This window comes from Boleophthalmus pectinirostris, unplaced genomic scaffold, assembly GCF_026225935.1.
Source record: "Boleophthalmus pectinirostris isolate CB_2022bp ecotype Guang Dong unplaced genomic scaffold, ASM2622593v1 HiC_scaffold_19, whole genome shotgun sequence".
NCBI classification, from domain to species: Eukaryota; Metazoa; Chordata; class Actinopteri; order Gobiiformes; family Gobiidae; genus Boleophthalmus; species Boleophthalmus pectinirostris.
The window spans coordinates 45,327,118-45,349,617 of record NW_026571140.1 but is presented as its reverse complement, the minus strand read 5'-3'; the positions used below and the strand labels follow the sequence as shown (position 1 = coordinate 45,349,617).

General features: G+C 50.0%; 1 protein-coding gene across 1 annotated transcript in view; it reads right to left on the bottom strand.

Annotated features, from left to right (window-relative positions):
• The window catches only part of tp53bp1 (tumor protein p53 binding protein, 1), a 33,888-nt gene that overhangs the window by 5,105 nt on the left and 6,283 nt on the right, over positions 1-22,500 (bottom strand). The window contains exons 11-23 of the mRNA XM_055154880.1: positions 20,953-22,121; positions 20,799-20,887; positions 15,991-16,107; positions 15,752-15,913; positions 15,510-15,564; positions 12,952-13,017; positions 12,738-12,882; positions 11,322-11,471; positions 10,903-11,123; positions 9,456-9,775; positions 8,897-9,088; positions 4,156-4,371; positions 1,035-1,244 (exon numbers count right to left, since the gene is read on the bottom strand). Coding sequence (XP_055010855.1) covers positions 1,035-1,244; positions 4,156-4,371; positions 8,897-9,088; positions 9,456-9,775; positions 10,903-11,123; positions 11,322-11,471; positions 12,738-12,882; positions 12,952-13,017; positions 15,510-15,564; positions 15,752-15,913; positions 15,991-16,107; positions 20,799-20,887; positions 20,953-22,121 — 3,112 coding nt within the window. The remainder of the gene's footprint in view (positions 1-1,034; positions 1,245-4,155; positions 4,372-8,896; positions 9,089-9,455; positions 9,776-10,902; positions 11,124-11,321; positions 11,472-12,737; positions 12,883-12,951; positions 13,018-15,509; positions 15,565-15,751; positions 15,914-15,990; positions 16,108-20,798; positions 20,888-20,952; positions 22,122-22,500) is intronic.

Below are 22,500 nucleotides of genomic sequence, written 5' to 3'. Positions count from 1 at the left end.
CACACACACATGACACACAACAATACACAACACACACACACACGACACACACACATGACACACAACAATACACAACACACACACATGACACACACACATGACACACAACAATACACAACACACACACACACGACACACACAACACACAACAATACACACAACACACACACGACACACACACATGACACACAACAATACACAACACACACACACACGACACACACACATGACACACAACAATACACAACACACACACACACGACACACACACATGACACACAACAATACACAACACACACACACACGACACACACACATGACACACAACAATACACAACACACACACACACGACACACAACAATACACAACACACACACACACGACACACACACATGACACACAACACATACACAACACACACAACACACACACATGACACACAACACATACACAACACACACACACAACACACGACACACACATGACACACAACACACACACGACACACACATGACACACAACCAGAACACACACACATGACACACAACACACACACGACACACACATGACACACAACCAGAACACACACACATGACACACAACACACAGAAGGCTGTTACTTTTCATACAACTCCTCATCCTCTGGTGTGTGAAGTCCCCGTCAGTGGTTTGGGTGTTGGTTTGTGTTGTAAAGTTGTTGTTTGTTTGTGTGATTTTGTTTCTTCAGATTTTTTCAGTTTTATTTTAGGTCGATGAATCTAAATGTCGTTTGTGTGTTTGGGTTGTGTTGTTTTGTGTGTGTGTGTGTGTGTTTTGTGTTGTTTGTGTTCAGTTGACGACGGAAACTTTAACAAAACTCAACAAAACTAAAGAGAAACGAAGACGAGTCGAGTCTGAGGAAACGTCTGGAGCAGTTTTTTATAAAATAACAAACTTTTCCACAAACTCAGGTGGTTTTGTGTGTAGTTTTTGTGCAGTTGTGCGTTTGACGGAGGAGACTTCACACACGTCTGTTGTCGTTGTCGTTTTTCACCTTCGTCGTCTCGCCTGTTGCTCAGTCGGTCTCTCTCTGAAGACGACGTCAGGAGGAAGACGAAGTTCTCGAAGAGGGCGGGGTTTTGGGGGCGTGGCCCGTGGGTGGCGATGACGTCACAGGACGAGTCACACGCTCCGGGGGCGTGGTCACATGACCCCAGCGCCGCCGCGTCACTGTCCGACGTGTTCAACGCCGACGCCTGCGCCGCTGGACAGAAGGACAGGGGCGTCAGGACCGCACCTGACACACACGAGGACGACACCTGACACACACGAGGACGACACCTGACACACACGAGGACGGACGACACACCTGACACACGAGGAGGACGACACCTGACACACAGGGAGGGCACCTGACACACACCAGGACGACACCTGACACACACCAGGACGACACCTGACACACAGGGAGGGCACCTGACACACACCAGGACAACACCTGACACACACCAGGACGACACCTGACACACAGGGAGGGCACCTGACACACACCAGGACAACACCTGACACACGCGAGGAGGAGGGCACCTGACACACGCAAGGAGGAGGGCACCTGACACACGGGGAGGAGGGCACCTGACACACGTGTGAACACAGGAGCAGTGATGTGTCATGGATCGTCTGCAGTGGCGTCACACTGGGGGTGTTGTACATGTGTGTCTATGGTAGAATGACTGGACCATTTAAACAAACTCTGGTCATGTTTTTGTCACAAACACAAAACGTCTGGAAAAACGACAACAAAGATTCAGACTGTGTTCTGTTTGTTGCCTCCTGTGAGCGTCTCACACACACACACACACACACACACACACACACACAGACACACACACACACACACACACACACACACACAGACACACACACACACACACACACACACACACACACACACACAGACACACACAGACACACACACACACACACACACACAGACACACACAGACACACACACACACACAGACACACACACACACACACACACACACACACACACACACACACACACACACACACACACACACACACACACACACAGAGACACACACACACACACACACAGCACACACACAGACACACACAGACACACACACACACACAGACACACACACACACACACAGAGACACACACACACACACACACACACACACACACACACACACACACACACACACACACACACACACACACACACACAGACACACACACACACACACACACACACAGACACACACACACACACACACACACACACACACAGACACACACACACACACACACACACACACACACACACACACACAGACACACACACACACACACAGCACACACACACACACACACACACAGCACACACACACACACACACACACAGACACACACACACACACACACACACACACAGACACACACACACACACACACACACACACACACACAGCACACACACAGACACACACACACACACAGACACACACACACACACACACACACACACACACACACACACACACACACACAGACACACACACACACACACAGACACACACACACACACACACACACACACACAGACACACACACACACAGACACACACACACAGACACACACACACACACACACACACACACACACACACAGCACACACACAGACACACACACACACAGCACACACACACACACAGCACACACACAGACACAGACACACACACACACAGACACACACACACACACACACACACAGACACACACACACACACACACAGCAGACACACACACACACAGCACACACAGACACACACACACACACGACACACACAGACACACACACAGACACACAGACAGACACACACACACAGACGCACACACACAGAGACACACACACACAGACAGAGACACACACAGACACACACACAGACACACACACAGACACACACACAGACACACACACAGACACACACACACAGACACACACAGACAGAGACACACAGACACACACACACAGACACACACACACACACAGACAGAGACACACAGACACACACACACACAGACACACACACACACAGACACACAGACAGAGACACACAGACACACAGACACACACAGACACACACACACAGAGTGTTTGTGTCGTCACTGCAGATGATCAGAGTCTTGTTCTACTCAAGTGTAAAAGTCTGAGCCCCGGTGAGTCTGGGTGTGACCCCAGAGGAAACAGGAAGTGATGAGGTTTCCATGGAGACGAAGCCTCCACCAGAAAAGTCCCACAGTGAAACTTTAACCCAAAAACAACAACAACAGAAACAAAGAGAAAAGTCTGACCCAAACTCAACAACTCACCACAGACGACACGACCAACGGACTCACAAGACCTGGCCTAGTCCTGGTTCAGTCCTGGTCTAGTCCTGGTCTAGTCCTGGTTCAGTCCTGGTCTAGTCCTGGCCTAGTCCTGGCCTAGTCCTGGCCTAGTCCTGGCCTAGTCCTGGTTCAGTCCTGGTCTAGTCCTGGTCTAGTCCTGGTCTAGTCCTGGTCTAGTCCTGGCCTAGTCCTGGCCTAGTCCTGGTTCAGTCCTGGTTCAGTCCTGGTTTAGACCTGGTTTAGACCTGGTTTAGACCTGGTTCAGTTCTGGTTTAGTCCTGTTCCAGACCTGGTCCAGTCATGGTTCAGTTCTGGTTTAGTTTTGGTTCTTTTTGGTGTAAAATGTGAAATAAAAAATAAAAACAGGTGAATAATTTTTTTTTTTTTTAGTTTAAATTCATTGCTGAGGTCAAAGTTCACACTTTCACACAAATCATCAGAATCTTTTACAAATCTGGAAGAAAAACTTAAAATAAAGTAAAAAGATCAAATCAAAACATCCAGAATATTTTATGTTTGTTTAAAATGTTAAAATCTTTTCTCCATCACGAGACCAAAGTGTTTTTTTGTTTTTTGTTAGTAAAATCTCATTGATCTTGAATAAAAACCTGCCGATTCTGCGGAGACAAACCCACAGACACAAAGTGAAACGTGAAAATGTTTTGGATCAAATCGATAAAACCTGGTGTGATTGCTTCTCCTCGTCTCGTCTGAACAGATTTTTTCTAAACTGGTTCTAAAAGTCCAGTTTACCGGCTCCTCGGCGCCCCCTCTTGGCCGCAGGCGTCCGCTCACAGACCAGCTTCCTCTTGGACCCGGAGCTCGGACCAGGACCAGGACTTGGACCGGGATCAGTACCGGGATCAGGAGAGGGGCCGGGTTTGGGGCGGGGGGCTCGGGGGGAGCGAGTGGGCGTGGCCAGAGCCGACTGAGCCCCGCGACGTTTCCTCTTCCCCTCAACCAGATTATCTGAGAAAAAACATCAAACATTTAGTTCTATTTCATTTCAGTGAACCTGTAACCACGTGACTACAACCCTCGGGTCAGGAGCATTATGCCAAATTAAACACACCTGTGGGTGCGCGCTACACCTGTATGAATGGCGCGCGTGCACACACTCACCCTCTTTCTATCCTCCTGGTCGTTGAGAGCTTATGCCGCGCGGCTTGAGATTTTCGCCGTTTTGTTCACGGATCATCGCTGATTTGGGCTGCTCCTTGTTGTAGTACCCCCCTGGCGTTCCGTGTCAATTTTGTTGCAGTTTGGTGAGTGTATCGCTCCCGTTTGCCGGTTGCAAACTTTGCTATGTAGCCGGCTTGTGCATTTGTTATGCTAACTTAGCTCTGCATTAGATCGGGGTTCGAGCCGCCAGGGCTATGCCCTTTTGCCCGTCTATTTGGATTTTGTTTCCCGTCTCCACGAGTCGTGGGCTCGGCCAAGAGAAGCTTTGCTTCCCCGCTCTGCACTAAGTGTGCTTCACAATGCTGCTGAGCATGGGTTGGATGGGACCCTACAGGTCGAACCTTCATTTGCACTCCTGGCTGGGGCATCCCCTTCGGGCCGGGTCGCCCGTCATCCCAATAAGAAGTGCAGGGCTACTGATGGCTTTGTGGCGAAAGCCTATCAGTCTACTGCCATGGCTGCTAGACTGGCAAACACCAGTGCTCTACTTCTGGTGTATCTGGAGGGCCTGATCCGAGATCTGGATTCTAAGAGCCCATCTGAGCTCATGCCTGAACTGACTAATATCATGGATATGGTGATTCAGGGAGCGAGTGCTCAGGCCAAGGTCCTGGGTAACTCCTTGGCCCATCTTACCATGGCCAGGCGCCACATTTGGTTGAGCCAGACGGCCTTGTCGGAGGCGGAACATGCTGCTGTTTTGGGAGCTAGCATTTCGCCTGGTCATGTGTTTGGTGCGGCTGCAGAGGCAGCCTTGGATGAAGCCCAAAAAGTGCGAATGCGCAGTCGAACCATGCGCAATCAGGGGCTCTTGAGGTCGCGTCCTCGGATGGCCCCAGAGAGACGTATTGGCCCACAAAGACCTCAGTCAGTGGGTCCGGGTTCCTCACAGGATTCTGGAGGTGGTAGACAGGCCTTTGTTCCCCGAATGGGCCGACAGAAGGTCCGTACTCGTTCTCGGGAGCGCGGTGCACGGGGTCCGCCCAAGTCTGCCCAGCGTTCCTGACTATGCGCTCCGGCTGGCGTCAAGTTTTTCAAGCACCCATCTCAGTGCTTGGCGCCAGTGTACTTCATGCCCATGGGTGTTAAAGACCCTGGAGTGCGGCTACCGTCTGCAATTCCGCCTCCACGCTCCACGCTTTCGGGGCATTTTATGGACAAAGGTGGGAGACCAGTCTCTTTCAGGAGTGCTTGCCAGCGAGATCTCGGCCTCACTCTCCAAAAAGGCTATACGTCCACTGGATCCACAGGAGGAAAATCAGGGGTTCTACTCCCCGTATTTCCTTGTCCCAAAGCGCACAGGTGGTTTCCGCCCCATTCTCGACCTGAGGAGGTTAAACAAGTACCTCAAGGTTCTCCTGTTCAGGATGCTCAAACTGACAGCATTATTTCAGGCCATTCGAGCAGGCGACTGGTTCACGACTGTGGACCTACGCGATGCCTATTTTCATGTGCCCATTCATCCGGGTCATCGTCGCTACCTGCGGTTTGCATTCCGAGGTGTAGCTTACGAGTACAATGTGCTCCCGTTTGGCCTGTCACTGTCTCCTTGAACTTTCACAAAGTGCATCGATGCCGCACTCTCCCCACTCCGGAGGAGGGGTATCAGAGTGCTGAACTATTTGGACGATTGGCTGGTGTGCACTCCGTCCCCAAGCATGGCTCGCGAGCACACTACAGTCGTTCTCGACCATCTAACTTCTTTAGGTCTTCACCTGAATGCAGAGAAGAGCTGGGGAGCTGTGTGCGAAGGCAGGACTGCCCGAGGGACTTGGGACTCTGTACGACGGAGTTGGCACATCAATCTCCTCGAGATGGAGGCTGTTCGTTTGGCACTGCAGCACTTCCTCCCAGTGGTGAGGGGCAAGCAGGTGATGGTACGAACGGACAACACTGCAGTGGTGTCTTACATAAATCATCAGGGCGGTCTGAAGTCTCCGTCTTTGCACGCCAGAGCATGCCAGCTCCTTCTGTGGGCCCAGTCAGAGGACATGTCTCTGAGAGCCTTCTACCTTCCCGGCCTCAATGTTGCAGCGAATCTGCTGTCCAGAGGCGCTCCTCATCCCGGCGAGTGGCGCTTACACCCCCAGGTGGTGGATCAGATATGGTGCCGCTTCGGTCAGGCCTCAGTGGATCTATTTGCGACAGAGGACAACACTCATTGTCCCCTGTGATTTTCGATGACCGGCCTACCAGGACCACTGGGGGTAGATGCCCTGAGCCAGAACTGGCCTCCAGGGGTGCTTTATGCTTTTCCTCCACTGCCTCCTTCCAGCTCTGCTTGGCAGGGTGAGGTTGTTCCAGGCACGAGTTCTCTTAGTGGCACCGAACTGGCCGCAGAGACCCTGGATGTCCGAGGTGTACGAGATGCTGGACGGGGAACCGTGGCGCCTCCCAACCAGAAAGGACTTGCTGTCCCAGGGACCGGGCAAGATCTGGCACCCTCGGCCCGAAGTCCTGAATCTTCATGTATGGCCCTTGAACGGCAGCGCTGGCATGCTCTTGGGCTGAGCAGGGCTGTTGTTGACACCTTACAGGCCGCACGGGCACAGTCCACCCAACGCCTCTACGGGTGTAGGTGGAGCGTGTTTGCTGGGTGGTGCCACAGGACTGGTGTAGACCCTGTGTCCTGTGACATGACTGTGGTGTTGTCCTTCCCACAGCACCTTTTGGATCAGGGGCGCTCGGAATCCACTTTACGTGGATATCTTGCTGCCATTTCTACAGCTCATGAGCGGTGTGATGGGCTCACCCCTGGGTCGCATCCCCTTGCAACACAGTTTTTGAAGGGTGTTAGGAGGCGTTGCCCTTCCAGACGTCGTTTGCTCCCATCTTGGGATCTGCAGGTAGTCCTCGGGGCACTTTGCCTGCCTCCTTTTGAGCCTTTGTCTGACCTGGACCTGCAGGTCCTGAGTTTGAAAACGCTCTTTCTACTTGCCATATCATCGGCTAAGAGAGTGGGGGAGCTTGCTGCTCTTTCCGTTGGGACAGGGTGCCTGCGTTTTGGGGACAAGAATGAGGTGGTACATCTCCTGCCGAACCCCGCCTTCCTATTCAAGGTGTTGCCTAGGAATTATGTGGCTAAGCCTTTGGTCTTGGAGTCCTTCTATACTCCACCTCACTCTTCTGAGGATGCTGAGAGGCTGCATGCACTTTGCCCCGTAAGGGCCCTAAAGGTTTATGTGGCTCGTACCAGCTTGCTTCGCTCAGTGGACAACCTTTTTGTGAGCTATGGCACATCCACGTTGGGCAGGCCTGTTACAAAACAGCGGCTGGCCCACTGGATAGTTGATCTCATTGCGATGGCTTATAATCACGCAGGGAAGCCTCCCCCGCATGGAGTGGTTGCTCACTCTACACGGGGAATGGCTGCATCTTGGGCACTGTTCAGGGGTGCACCTTTGGAGGAGGTGTGTAGTGCTGCTGGTTGGGCATCCTCCTCTACCTTTGCCAAGTTTTACAGGCTGAATTTGCCTGCTTCCACCATCCCCTCTGCTGTTTTAGTGGCTGTGATGGATGGGTGACACTTTGTGTTTGTTATTATGAGATTGCTCTATGTTTGCAATAAAGCTGCTCATGCACTTGCACTTGTGGTTGATGTGCTTACTTATTTATCACATGGTGTGTCCTTATGGGTTCCACCTCACCTTCCCTGTGACTGATTTGGCCACTGTTGTCACGTGGTTACAGGTTCACTGAAATGAAATAGAACGATTGTTTACGTATGTAAACACGGTTCTATGAATGAAAGTGAACCTGTAACCGTCCTGGTCACATGTCGGTGATTGGCTGGCTGGTTACGCCCAGTCGTCAGAAAGAGGGTGAGTGTGTGCACGCGCGCCATTCATATAGGTGTAGCGCGCACCCACAGGTGTGTTTAATTTGGCATAATGCTCCTGACCCGAGGGTTGTAGTCACGTGGTTACAGGTTCACTTTCATTCATAGAACCGTGTTTACATACGTAAACAATCGATTTAGACTTAAATGATCTGTAAAACATTTTAGATTTAGACAATCTGACAAACACACGATATTAGATTCAGATTAATTAACTTTTTTAAATGTATATATTTTACAAACATGTTAGATTTTTTATTTATCTGTAAAACAAATTATTGAAATTATTTTAAGTCATTTAACATTTAGAAAGTGTCACTCCAACTCAATATGATAACGAGCCTCATGAATATAATGAGCCTCATGAATATGATAATGAGCCTCATGAATATGATAATGAGCCTCATGAATATGATAATGAGTTGTGTCCACTCGCGTGGGGACACTTGTGTGGACGTTCTTGAGCGGCGGTACCCAGGCTGATGTCGGCGGCGGTCCCGAGGGCGGGCGGCGGCGTGTACGGGCCCAGACTGTGTTTGTCCCTCAGACGGTTCCCCTGGTCCAGACTCAGGATCACAGAACTCCGACAGAACCAGAACCTCTGGTCTCCTCGCTCCACACAGTACTGAAGCTCCGAACCGTCCAACTTATGGGCCCGGACCACACCTGCACACACAGACCGGTTTAGACCCAAGTCTTGGTCTGGTCCTGGTCTGGTCTTAGTCCTGGTCTTGGTCCAGACCTGTGCAGTAGGTCTGGGTCCTGGTCTTAGTCCTGGTCTTGGTCCAGACCTGTGCAGTAGGTCTGGTCCTGGTCTTAGTCCTGGTCTTGGTCCAGACCTGTGCAGTAGGTCTGGTCCTGGTCTTAGTCCTGGTCTTGGTCCAGACCTGTGCAGTAGGTCTGGGTCCTGGTCTTAGTCCTGGTCTTGGTCCAGACCTGTGCAGTAGGTCTGGGTCCTGGTCTTAGTCCTGGTCTTGGTCCAGACCTGTGCAGTAGGTCTGGTCCTGGTCTTAGTCCTGGTCTTGGTCCAGACCTGTGCAGTAGGTCTGGTCCTGGTTCAGGGCCGTCACTTCTGTGTCCAGGGGGATGGGGTCACACAGGAGGATGTCTCTGGCCCACAGTTCGCACTCGTATCCGTCGTCGAACCGGAGCCTGAACCGGTTTTCCCCCGGTCCGGACCCGGGGCCCGGGCCCGGCTGGACCCCGAAGTCCTGGATGATCCTCCCGGAGTAGAAGTACCCGTTTGAAGACCACTTCGCCACGACGCGAAGACCCACGAAGCTGGAGCCCGACGAGCTCTGAGAGTCTGAGACCGAGACCTGAGCCAGCGGGTCTGGACCTGCGGGGGGCGCTCTGACAAACACGACACACAGCAGGGTTAGGGGACACTCTGACCTCTGACCCCTGAGGAGCAGCATGTGTACACACACACACACACACACACACACACACACACACACACACACACACACACACACACACACACACACACAGACACACAACACAGACACACAGACACACGACAGACACACAACACAGACAGACACACACACAGCACACACACACACACACACACACACACACACACAGACACACACACACACAGACACACACACACACACACACACACACACACAGACACACACACACAGACACACACACAGACACACACACACAGACACACACACACACACACACACACAGACACACACACACAGACACACACACACACACACACAGACACACACACACACAGACACTTCGTCAGTGACACTTCAGACTCTGTGGAGTCGTTCAGGACTGAGGTTGTTTGTTTATTGGGAGCGGTCGCTTAGCAACATGTTTGACAGCGCTGCTAATGATAGTGGGAGGGGCTTCGGGGAAAGAAGGCGACTGATTGGTCGGTTATAATGTTCAGAATTCATACGACACAGAAACATCATTGGCGGCAAAGAGGCTCACCTGAGGAAAGGGGGTGGGGCTTATCTGTTCACCTGGGGGAGGGGGCAGGGATTATCCGTTCACCTGGGGGAGGGGCTTATCCGTTCACCTGGAGGAGGGGGTGGGGCTTACCTGTGGGGGGAGGAGCGAGATGGAGGGCGCCCTCTTCTGGCTTTACCTCTGGGACTGACAGAACCAGACCCAGACCCAGGACCAGACCCAGACCCAGGACCAGGACCAGACCCAGGACCAGACCCAGGACCAGACCCAGGGCTGCTCCTACGCCGGCCCCCCCCTCCTCCTCCTCCACCTGCTGCTAATGTTCCTCCTGTTCTCCTGAGGCCGAGAGAGTGAAAGACGGATGGAGGGAAGGAGAGAAAACAAGGAAGCAATGGAGGAAACAAGGAGAAAGGAGACAAAGAAGGAAAGGAGAAGAGGAGCTGTGAGGAGAAGTTAGAGACGCTCAGACTCAGAAGGTTTAGTCACAAATCAAAGAAGAGACGTTGTGTTCTCCACCGCTCCTGCGTCAGATGCCCTACCTGTTGGCTTTGGCCCCTCTGCTGGGCGGAGGGAGGAAGGTGGGCCTGTCGGCGGTCCTGTCGGTCCTGTCGGTCCTGTCGGGGTTGGAGCTGGACGTGGTCCCGGTGGTGCAGGTGGAGGAGCTGATGTCAGCGAGGTCTCCAGACGTCACGGAGCTGCTGCCCGTCCGACTCGGAGACACGTCCATCACCTGGAACTGGACCACGGGCTCGTCCGACTCCTGACAGAGACCAGAACCACGACTCAAACAGGACCAGGACCACAACTGAACCAGAACTGAACCAGAAGCAGAACTGAACCAGGACCAGGACTGAAGCAGGACAAGAACCTGAACTGGACCAGGACCTAAACCCAGTCTAAGCACAGACTGGTCCTGGTCCTGGTCCTGGTCCTGGTCTCACCCGGGTCCCGGTCTCACCTGGGTGACGGTGCGGTCCACCTCTTTGCCGTCCTCGTAGTAAACGTCGGTGATGATGCGCGTGACCGTCGTGCGCACTTCCTGGATGGTGCGCACGTGTCGGCGGTGGGCGGGCCCTCCTCTGCGAGGGGGCGGAGTCTCGGGGTCTGTCTGGAAACAGCAGCACATAAAAACACTTCACTTTTCAGCCGCGAATGTTTTAAATCACAGTTTCCACGTTTCCATGAGGGTTTAATTCTAAACAAAACTAAATTCCAATTTTAAAAGTCCATGTAAACCAGAGGTGTTCAATACATCGATCGCGATCTACCAGTCGATCGCCAAGGTCGTGTGGGTAGATCGCCGTGTCTCTGTGTTTGTCACGATGTGTGTTTGGTTTGGTAAACGTGCAGAGGCTGGTGAATATCACTGCAAAACCACAAAAGAATGAAACTTTGGAAAGTTTGGAACTTTAAAAAACAGGTTTAAAAATCTTCCTTCAGTTTTTTCACAGTTTTGTGTAAAGTGCCAGAGGAAGTTCTCTTAAAGAAGAGGTTCTCAAACTGTGGGGGAGGGTCCAAAAAAGGGCCACAGAGTGTTTCAGTGCAGTTTGTTTGGCTTTGTATTAGGTCGATCATTTTGACTTGGTCATTTTGTAAGTAGCTCACAGGCTGAAAAAGTGTGAACACCTCTGGTGTAAACACTTTATTCTTACTGAAAATGTTGATTGTGATTGAATCTTCACAGTGAAGTAAGAGTTTGTTTTGTTCTGATTTTAAATGTGAGGGAGTTTGTTTGGTGGATCCTGTTTGTGGTTTGTTCTTGTTAAAATTACTCTGGTGCTTCACGCTCGTCATGTCGTTCTTTGATCCGGTCCTGGTCCTGGTCCTGGTCCAGTTCTGGTCCTGGTCCAGTCGTGTCTCGGGACTTTGATCCACGTCTCTTTGGATTTGTGAGCGGGATGTGGGAGTGGGCTGAGCTTTTGTCTTCTTCCTCCTTCTCCAACACTCTTCCCTTCTCCTCCTCATCTCACAGACTGAAAGTGTGATGAGACGATTCTCCAGACGCTGCACCAATTATCAGAACCACGTCGGGTCCAAACAGTCTGGACGGTGTTTGTGTCGGTGGAGGAACCACAAACCCAGACGACAGAAAAGTCAGGAGCAGCTCAAATGTTTGTGTTTAAATCTGTTGGTGTTTCTGTCCAATCAGAACCTCCCTCCCCAGACGCTCACACACATGAAATAAAAAACATTTCACCAGTTTAACACCAAACAACAAGAAACATCATTATTATTATTATTATTATTATTATTATTATTATTATTATGATCATTGTTATTATTTACATGTTAAATAAATTCAGAATAAAACCCTGATGTAAACATGTGTGTCTTGTGTGTGTGTCGAGTCTCCTCCTCTTCGCTTCAGACTCACCTTGTCGAGGCTGTTGGCTGCTCCAGGTGGATTCTGGGACAGATTCTTTGCTCCGTTTTCATTGGCCGTGGCGGAGTGTGATGTCACTTCCTGCACGGAGGCGTCTGATTGGCTGTTCCTCTGAGGCGACATGAACAGAGGACTCCTGCGGGACACGGACGATTTAATACAACACCACAAACCGACCAGACCAGACGAGCGCAGCGGGCCTCACCTGAGCGGGCAGGTGTCCTCGGCAGGCGCTCGGTGCACCTGTCGGACTCGACTGAACACAGACGGACTGAAACAGAGAGACACGTTTACACACACACACACACACACACACACACACACACACACACACACAGACACACACACACAGACACACACACACACACAGAGACACACACACAGAGACACACACACACACACACACACACACACACACACACACACAGAGACACACACACAGAGACACACACACACACACACACACACACACAGACACACACACAGAGACACACACACACACACACACACACAGACACACACAGACACACACACACAGAGACACACACAGACACACACAGACACACACACACACACACACACACACACACACACACGAGTCCACGTCACACACACCTGTGTCCACCAGGGACGGGCATTCAATGAAATTTTCTTAATCGATCGTCGGAAGAATTAACGATCGATTATCGATTAATCATTAACGTTTTTATATTAAAATGATCATCATTATTATTAGAGCCCGACCGATATGGATTTTGTTGTGGCCAATATGACACCGATATAATGGGAGTTGGTTCTGCCGATAGCCGATATAATCACCGATATATTTAGTGATATTTTATTTGTGAGGACTCGGGAGGAGGAGCAGTGCTCAGCGTCGAGGTGCCAGTCTTTTTGCTCTCGTATGAAAGCAAAGCGCCACATTGACGACATTCAGCGAAGCCAACGCAAGTTTCTGTAGCATTTTCAACAATCAATTTGAAGCTTTTCCACACCTCACTCTTACCGGTGCGTGTTTGTCTTTTCAGTTCTCCTGCCTTTAGTTTAACTTCTTGCTCCTCCATATTGGGGACACCAGGTCAAAATAGATGCAGACTTGCGGAGGGGAAGATGATTAAATGAAGAGGGGGCGTTCACGTGATCCTGTTTAGTAGTTAAATAGCAATGACATTACATTACTTCTCTGTTTTATCCATATTATTTATTTTATAACAAGTATTCCTTAGTTTAGTATCCACACATCGTTTTAGCAAACATTTTATAAACATATATTTATTTGAAGCCCGAGCCCGACCCGACCCGAAGTAATGATTGACATTTTAGACCCGACCGGGTCGGGTCGGGTCGGGCTTGGTCTTAAGATCTTACCTCTACTAGAGAGTAAAGAAACTATCGCTATTAGCCTTTAGCCGTAAATACGGGCGCGCAGCGGTAATTAATTATATGCGCAAATTTCATCGTTCACACATCTATTCACAGCTCATTTACATATCAGTGCAGGTCCAGTAACAAATATACGGCCAATGTAGTCAGTTTACAATAGACCAATAGAAAACAGCCTGTTTATGTGTGAGAGACACAGCAGCTAACAGCTAATCACAAATTGCCAAAACTAGCTTCAAAGTTGATGTATTTCCAACACTCACCGCTCACACAGGCTCCTCCCACATCACAAGTCTGCACGAATAAATGTCCTTTTAATCCAGACTCAAACCTATTGTCCGTAAAAAGAAAATAATCTCAGTGTTGCGCACATGGATCTATGTCTGTGAGTGTAAACAAACAAACACGTGACTCTGTGGTGTGTTCAGGGACAGTACGGACACACACACTGACAAATGACTCCACAGATAAATACTGACACAGAGCCACATATTTGGACATTTATCTGTCTGTAAATTGGATTAAATAAACATAATGTAGATAATCTAAGCTTTATAACGAGGTATAACATGCCCACGTGAAATATCGGCCCCTATCAGCAAATATATCGGCCGATATGTCTCCAGGTGCTCATATCAGCCGATAATATCAGCCAACCGATATATCGGTCGGGCTCTAATTATTATTACTATCTGCACTAATCTGCATCAATAAATTCAATTTTACGACATATAAACATAACGACTCTAGATCCACATCAGCTGTTTGACATTATAATGTGTTTAATTCAGTTTTGTTCAAATCTCACAGAAACAAAACTTAAAACCACATCACTAATTTACATAAACTAAGTGAAGATAAAACTCCAGCTCTTGTGTCGCTGATGTGGTTCAACTTGTGTTGGATTAAAAGACATGACTCAGGTGAATACAGGTCAGTGTGACCAGATTTGTGTTTGTCAAAACCAGGACAGCGTACGGGGGGAGGGGGGCGGGGCCTCGTCATCCACATTGAGCGACTCTCACCTGGAAAAACTTTTTCCCACTGGACACAGAAACATATGTGCTGCTTTATCCACTGTGCACATGGACTCACACTTGTCCCAACGCAACGGAAAGTGTGGAATTTCTTCTACAAATCCTGGTTAAATCCACATTTGTGCTTCGGTTCGTTACAGACTGACCCACTGTTTGTGTCTCGCTCCTTCTGATGCAGAGACACATGTACACACCTGTTTGGTCACGACACACACACATACATTCAGTTCGTCCATTAAAATCAACGGAATCCATGAAATTCTTAATGATCAATTATCGATTCATCGATTAATCATGCCCATCCATAGTGTCCACGTCACACACACCTGTGTCTGTGACTCACCTGTGTTCGCTCTTGGATGTGACACCAGCGGGGACGTCCTCACCGAGGGACGGTCCTGAGGAGAGGGACACAGGTCAGAGGTCAGAGGATGTTACTGCACAACTCCAGAATCACAAGATCAAGGTCAAATCATTTAGAAACAGAAACAGGACTAAACCAGGACTAAACCAGGACTAAACCAGGACTAAAGAGCGGGACTAAACCAGGTCTAAGTCTCCTGCGCGGAGCCCTGAAGTACTGACTCTGCAGACTGAAGCGTTCGCTGTTTCCTTCTTCCACCGGAGTCACCAGCTTCATCCTCAGACTCAGTTTCCCATCAGCCTCGTCAGCCGTGACGTCACTTCCCTCGGCCACGATGTCACTTCCTGCGGAGACGTCAGAGTTCTGGGAGGGGGCGTTGGTCTCTGCGGTCGAGGGAAGAGTCGTTTAGGATTGGAACAGTTTCGTGTTTCAGTTTGAGGGAGGCGTGAGTGAAACTGACCGATGGGGGTGCTGTGTCTGTGCGACTGCTTCAGCTCGCTGATCTGAGGGGGCGTGGCACTCACACACGGACCAATCAGCTCGCCCTCCTTCGGCAGCGTGAAGTGGAACGAAAAATCTGAAAGAACGAGACACAGACAGTTAAAAAATCTGAAAGAACGGGAAGGAAACACTGGATTTTTCGGACTATAAGAAGCTAGTGCTGTCAAGTGATTAAAAAAAATGAGAGATTAATTAATTACAGATCATAATTAATTAATCTAATTAATCTCTTTTTTTAATCTCACCTAAAAATTGCTGAGAAAAGCTTCAATTTGAGGTATTTTCATTTGAATTTATTATTTACATAAATACATTATTTTCATACTCTCATTAATGTTTTTATATAAATATCATTATTATTACTGTTACTAATCTGCATAAATAAATTAAACTTTATAATATCCAACAGCTGATGTGGCTCTAGAGTCGTTATGTTTATATGTTATAATGTGTTTAATGCAGATTTGTACAAATCTCACAGAAACTAAACTTAAAACCACATGACTCATTTACATAAACTAAGCGAAGAAAAAAAAATCTGCTCTTGTGTCTGATGTGGTTCAGTTTGTGTTGGACTAAAGAACACAGTGACTCAGAGGAATATGAGTGTTCTCCCTGCGACAGAGGGGTGTTCTCCCTGCGACAGAGGGGTGTTCTCTCTGTGTCAGAGGGGTGTTCTCTCTGTGTGTCAGAGGGGTGTTCTCTCTGTGTGACAGAGGGGTGTTCTCTCTGTGACAGAGGGGTGTTCTCTCTGTGACAGAGGGGTGTTCTCTCTGTGTCAGAGGGTGTTCTCTCTGTGTCAGAGGGGTGTTCTCTCTGTGTGTCAGAGGGGTGTTCTCTCTGTGTGTCAGAGGGGTGTTCTCTCTGTGTCAGAGGGGTGTCTTCTCCCTGCGACAGAGGGGTGTTCTCTCTGTGTCAGAGGGGTGTTCTCTCTGTGTGTCAGAGGGGTGTTCTCTCTGTGTCAGAGGGGTGTTCTCTCTGTGTCAGAGGGGTGTTCTCTCTGTCTGTGTGTCAGAGGGGTGTTCTCTCTGTGTGTCAGAGGGGTGTTCTCTCTGTGTCAGAGGGGTGTTCTCTCTGTGACAGAGGGTGTTCTCTCTGTGTGTCAGAGGGGTGTTCTCTCTGTGTCAGAGGGGTGTCTCTCTCTGTGTCAGAGGGTGTTCTCTCTGTGTGTCAGAGGGGTTTCTCTCTCTGTGACAGAGGGTGTGTTCTCTCTGTGACAGAGGGTGTTCTCTCTGTGTCAGAGGGTGTTCTCTCTCTGTGACAGAGGGGTGTTCTCTCTCTGTGACAGAGGGGTGTTCTCTCTGTCAGAGGGTGTTCTCTCTCTGTTCTCTCTGTGTCAGAGGGGTGTTCTCTCTGTGTGTCAGAGGGGTGTTCTCTCTGTGTGTCAGAGGGGTGTTCTCTCTGTGTGTCAGAGGGGTGTTCTCTCTGTGTCAGAGGGGTGTTCTCTCTGTGTGTCAGAGGGGTGTTCTCTCTGTGTCAGAGGGGTGTTCTCTCTGTGTCAGAGGGGTGTTCTCTCTGTGTGACAGAGGGGTGTTCTCTCTGTGTGTCAGAGGGGGTGTTCTCTCTGTGATCAGAGGGGTGTTCTCTCTGCGTCAGAGGGGTGTTCTCTCTGTGTCAGAGGGGTGTTCTCTCTGTGTGTCAGAGGGGTGTTCTCTCTGTGTGTCAGAGGGGTGTTCTCTCTGCGTCAGAGGGGTGTTCTCTCTGTGTCAGAGGGGTGTTCTCTCTGTGTGACAGAGGGGTGTTCTCTCTGTGTGACAGAGGGGTGTTCTCTCTGTGTCAGAGGGGTGTTCTCTCTCTGTGTCAGAGGGGTTCTCTCTGTGTCAGAGGGTGTTCTCTCTGTGTCAGAGGGGTGTTCTCTCTGTGTCAGAGGGGTGTTCTCTCTGTGTCAGAGGGGTGTTCTCTCTGTGTGTCAGAGGGGTGTTCTCTCTGTGTGACAGAGGGGTGTTCTCTCTGTGTCAGAGGGGTGTTCTCTGTGTGTCAGAGGGTGTTCTCTCTGTGTCAGAGGGGTGTTCTCTCTGTGTGTCAGAGGGTGTTCTCTCTGTGTCAGAGGGGTGTTTCTCTCTGTGACAGAGGGGTGTTCTCTCTGTGTCAGAGGGGTGTTTTCTCTCTCTGTGTCAGAGGGGTGTTCTCTCTGTGTGACAGAGGGGTGTTCTCTCTCTGTAGAGGGGTGTTCTCTCTGTGTCAGAGGGGTGTTCTCTCTCTGTGTCAGAGGGGTGTTCTCTCTGTGACAGAGGGGTGTTCTCCCTGTGTGTCAGAGGGGTGTTCTCTCTCTGTGTCAGAGGGGTGTTCTCTCTGTGTCAGAGGGGTGTTCTCTCTCTGTGTGTCAGAGGGGTGTTCTCTCTGTGTGTCAGAGGGGTGTTCTCTCTGTGTCAGAGGGGTGTTCTCTCTGTGTCAGAGGGGTGTTCTCTCTGTGTGTCAGAGGGGTGTTCTCTCTGTGTGTCAGAGGGGTGTTCTCTCTGTCAGATGTGTGTCAGAGGGGTGTTTCTCTCTGTGTCAGAGGGGTGTTCTCTCTGTGTGTCAGAGGGGTGTTCTCTCTGTGTCAGAGGGGTGTTCTCTCTGACTGTGTCAGAGGGTGTTCTCTCTGTGTGTCAGAGGGGTGTTCTCTCTGTGTGTCAGAGGGGTGTTCTCTCTCTGTGACAGAGGGGTGTTCTCTCTGTGTGACAGAGGGGTGTTCTCTCTGTGTGTCAGAGGGGTGTTCTTCTGTGTCAGAGGGGTGTTCTCTGTGTCAGAGGGGTGTTCTCTCTGTGTGTCAGAGGGGTGTTCTCTCTGTGTGACAGAGGGGTGTTCTCTCTGTGTGACAGAGGGGTGTTCTCTCTGTGTGACAGAGGGGTGTTCTCTCTGTGTCAGAGGGGTGTTCTCTCTCTGTGTCAGAGGGGTGTTCTCTCTGTGACAGAGGGGTGTTCTCTCTGTGACAGAGGGGTGTTCTCTCTGTGTGACAGAGGGGTGTTCTCTCTGTGTGACAGAGGGGTGTTCTCTCTGTGTGTCAGAGGGGTGTTCTCTCTGTGTGTCAGAGGGGTGTTCTCTCTGTGACAGAGGGGTGTTCTCTCTGTGTGACAGAGGGGGTGTTCTCTCTGTGTGACAGAGGGTGTTTCTCTCTGTGTGACAGAGGGGTGTTCTCTCTGTGTGACAGAGGGGTGTTCTCTCTGTGTGACAGAGGGGTGTTCTCTCTGTGTCAGAGGGGTGTTCTCTCTGTGTGTCAGAGGGGTGTTCTCTCTGTGTGTCAGAGGGGTGTTCTCTCTGTGTCAGAGGGGTGTTCTCTCTGTGTGACAGAGGGGTGTTCTCTCTGTGACAGAGGGGTGTTCTCTCTGTGTGACAGAGGGGTGTTCTCTCTGTGTGACAGAGGGGTTCTCTCTCTGTGACAGAGGGTGTTCTCTGTGTGTCAGAGGGTGTCTCTCTGTGTTCTCTCTGTGACAGAGGGGTGTTCTCTCTGTGTGACAGAGGGGTGTTCTCTCTGTGTGACAGAGGGTGTTCTCTCTGTGTCAGAGGGGTGTTCTCTGTGTGACAGAGGGGTGTTCTCTCTGTGTCAGAGGGGTGTTCTCTCTGTGTCAGAGGGTGTTCTCTCTCTGTGACAGAGGGGTGTTCTCTCTGTGTGACAGAGGGGTGTTCTCTCTGTGACAGAGGGGTGTTCTGCTGATGTTCAGTCTGTTCTGTGTTTCTGTCGTGTTGTTGGTTCATGTGAAACTTTTCACACATTATACGTGTGCAGGTTGTGCACACAGACACACGTTTATGTGAATGGACACATATTCTCTGTCGTGTTTCATTGATTTCATAAATGCCGATGCAGAACTTTACTCCGTGAGGCTCCTGACCACGAGTCTGATTCCTGAGCTGGTTTCACTTTGTTTCACTTGGTGTAAACCGTGTGACCTGCAGCATTAGGATTCATTCGCTCAACAGGAGGCGGGGACTTTTTTATTGAACCAATCGCTGCTGTTTGGTCGTGACGTTTGTAAAGCTCCAAATCCTGTAGGAAGAAGAACAATAACGTCTTTCCCCGAGATCAAATTCATCAAATATTCTCTTTGTTCTGGTTTAAATCCTCGATCGAGAATCACAACACAGATCTCGACAACACAGAATGTCTGTCTCTTCTCTGATTGGCTGGAGCCAGAACTCACACTTCAGGTTTTTTTTTAACAAACCGTGTAGTGTTTTCTGATTCCTGACCTAGTCTCTGGAGAGAAATGAAACTGAGCGGAGACACTAGGGGGCGTCAGACTGACTACCAGGCTACAGCAGACGTAACGCTCCAACAATCCATCACGCGTTGCGGCTTCATAGTTTACCAAAGTCGTACTAAAACATTCTGATAGATTTTTGAGCGCCGTGTCCCACACAAAATCAGTTCAAGGTCAGTAACACAACCAGAACTAAAACATAAGACAATGGATTATAAGAAGCACCGTCCATTTTTGAGAAAATTAAAGGATTTTAAATTTGCTTTATAGTCGGAAACACGAGACACAGATGTTAACGCAGGAAACTTACACATGACTTTTCCTGTTACGACAACACATCAGGTTTGTCCAGCTGTTGTGTTCAGTTTTGTGTCGTGTTTTTGTGTATTTATGGAAAATTGTGGTGTGGGAGCCTGGGGGCGGAGCCTCGTACAGACTCGTACTGCTGTAAGGAGGGTTTGAATAGGGCCCAGGAGAGAGCACTAGATGACTCAAACCTGCATGGATGACTGTAAACCTCTTTTTTTTTTATGACGATGTTGGTAGAAAGATTTTAAAAAACTCACAAAAAAAATAAATCACTCACCTCCAGAGCTGTCCAGACTCTTCCCTCCAGATGTTTCTCGCTTGTCTTTTCCATCAGCGGCCATTTTGTCTCCTCCTGCTCCTCCTCCTCCTCCTCCTGTCCTCCTCCTGCTCCTCCTCCTGCTCCTCCTGCTCCTCCTCCTGCTCCTCCTCCTGCTCCTCCTCCTGTTCCTCCTCCTGCTCCTCCTCCTGCTCCTCCTCCTGTTCCTCCTCCTGCTCCTCCTCCTGTTCCTCCTCCTGCTCCTCCTCCTGTTCCTCCTCCTGCTCCTCCTCCTGTTCCTCCTCCTGCTCCTCCTCCTGCTCCTCCTCCTGTTCCTCCTCCTGTTCCTCCTCCGGACGTTAACATCTCACTCTGGGACAGCACCAGACCCAAACTCTGCTCTCTCTCTGTTTCTCCCGCTCCTCCAGTGATCTGACTTTGACTCTGGCTTCCACTCGTCTTCTGAGGCGAAACTTCGTCATTTCCGTTTGATTTCTGGCTCTGCATCGCCATGACGACCTCCTCCACGGACGCGGCGGGTCGGCTGTTCGCTTTGGCGCCGCCTTGGTTCGTTTTATCACGATCTGCATCCTTCAGTTCAGCCTGAGACGCGCCCAGACCGGCTTTACTCCCCTTCAGCTCTGTGACGGATCTGGCAGGCTGCCCGTTAGCTTTAGCGCTGCCTTGACTCAAACTTCTTGTGATTTTTTCATGATCTACGTTAAATTCTTTGGCTACAGACACAGTGGGCTGGCTGTTCGCTCTAGCACTCGCTTGATTTACATTTCTTTTAGTTTTCTCATGATCGACATTCAAAAGTTTGGTCTGGGACGCCGCCGCAGACTCTGGTATGGATTGGGTAGGTTGGCTGTTAGCTTTAGCGCTGCCCTGGCTCAAACCGGTCACACTCTTTGTGTTTTTGACGTTCAGCGTGTCACGTTCCAGGCTGTCAGAGTTTGGGTTTGGTCCTTGTTCTGGTGTTTCTCGTTGGTTTTTCGTTTCTTGGCCTGACCCGCTGATGCTGCTTTGGCTCGCCGCTGCCTGATTTGCGTCGCTGGGTTTTTGAGCGCTCCCCTGGCTGCGAGCCGAGGGATTCTGGGAGTTTTGGGAGTTTGAAGCAGGTTTCTGGGGAGTTGTTTCTTCTTCTTCCATGGGCTCGATCTGTGTGGCCTCCTCGTCTTCCTCCTGAACCTCTGTGTTTATGCACAAGTTTAACGAGGACTGAGAGGAGGCGACAGGTGCAGAGGAGGCGGCAGGTGCAGACGGTTTGGCAGGTGCAGACGGTTTGGCAGGTGCAGAGGATTGAGACACGTCCTCCTGGCTTTGAGTCGGTACAAACGCGTCCTGAAATCAGAAACACAAATATAAGAAGAAGTAGTAGTAGTCGTAGTAGTAGTATTACTATATTTGAAGTATCTTTTTGTATAATAAATCGCTGTTGTCTAAATTGGTATCTGAAGTTTGTGAAACTTCCAGTTTATGTTTTTCTGTATAAATGTGTGTAAATACTGAATACTGGATACTGCGTCCTGTCGTGTACTCTGGATACTGCGTCCTGTCGTGTACTCTGGATACTGCGTCCTGTCGTGTACTCTGGATACTGCGTCCTGTCGTGTACTCTGGATACTGCGTCCTGTCGTGTACTCTGGATACTGCGTCCTGTCGTGTACTCTGGATACTGCGTCCTGTCGTGTACTCTGGATACTGCGTCCTGTCGTGTACT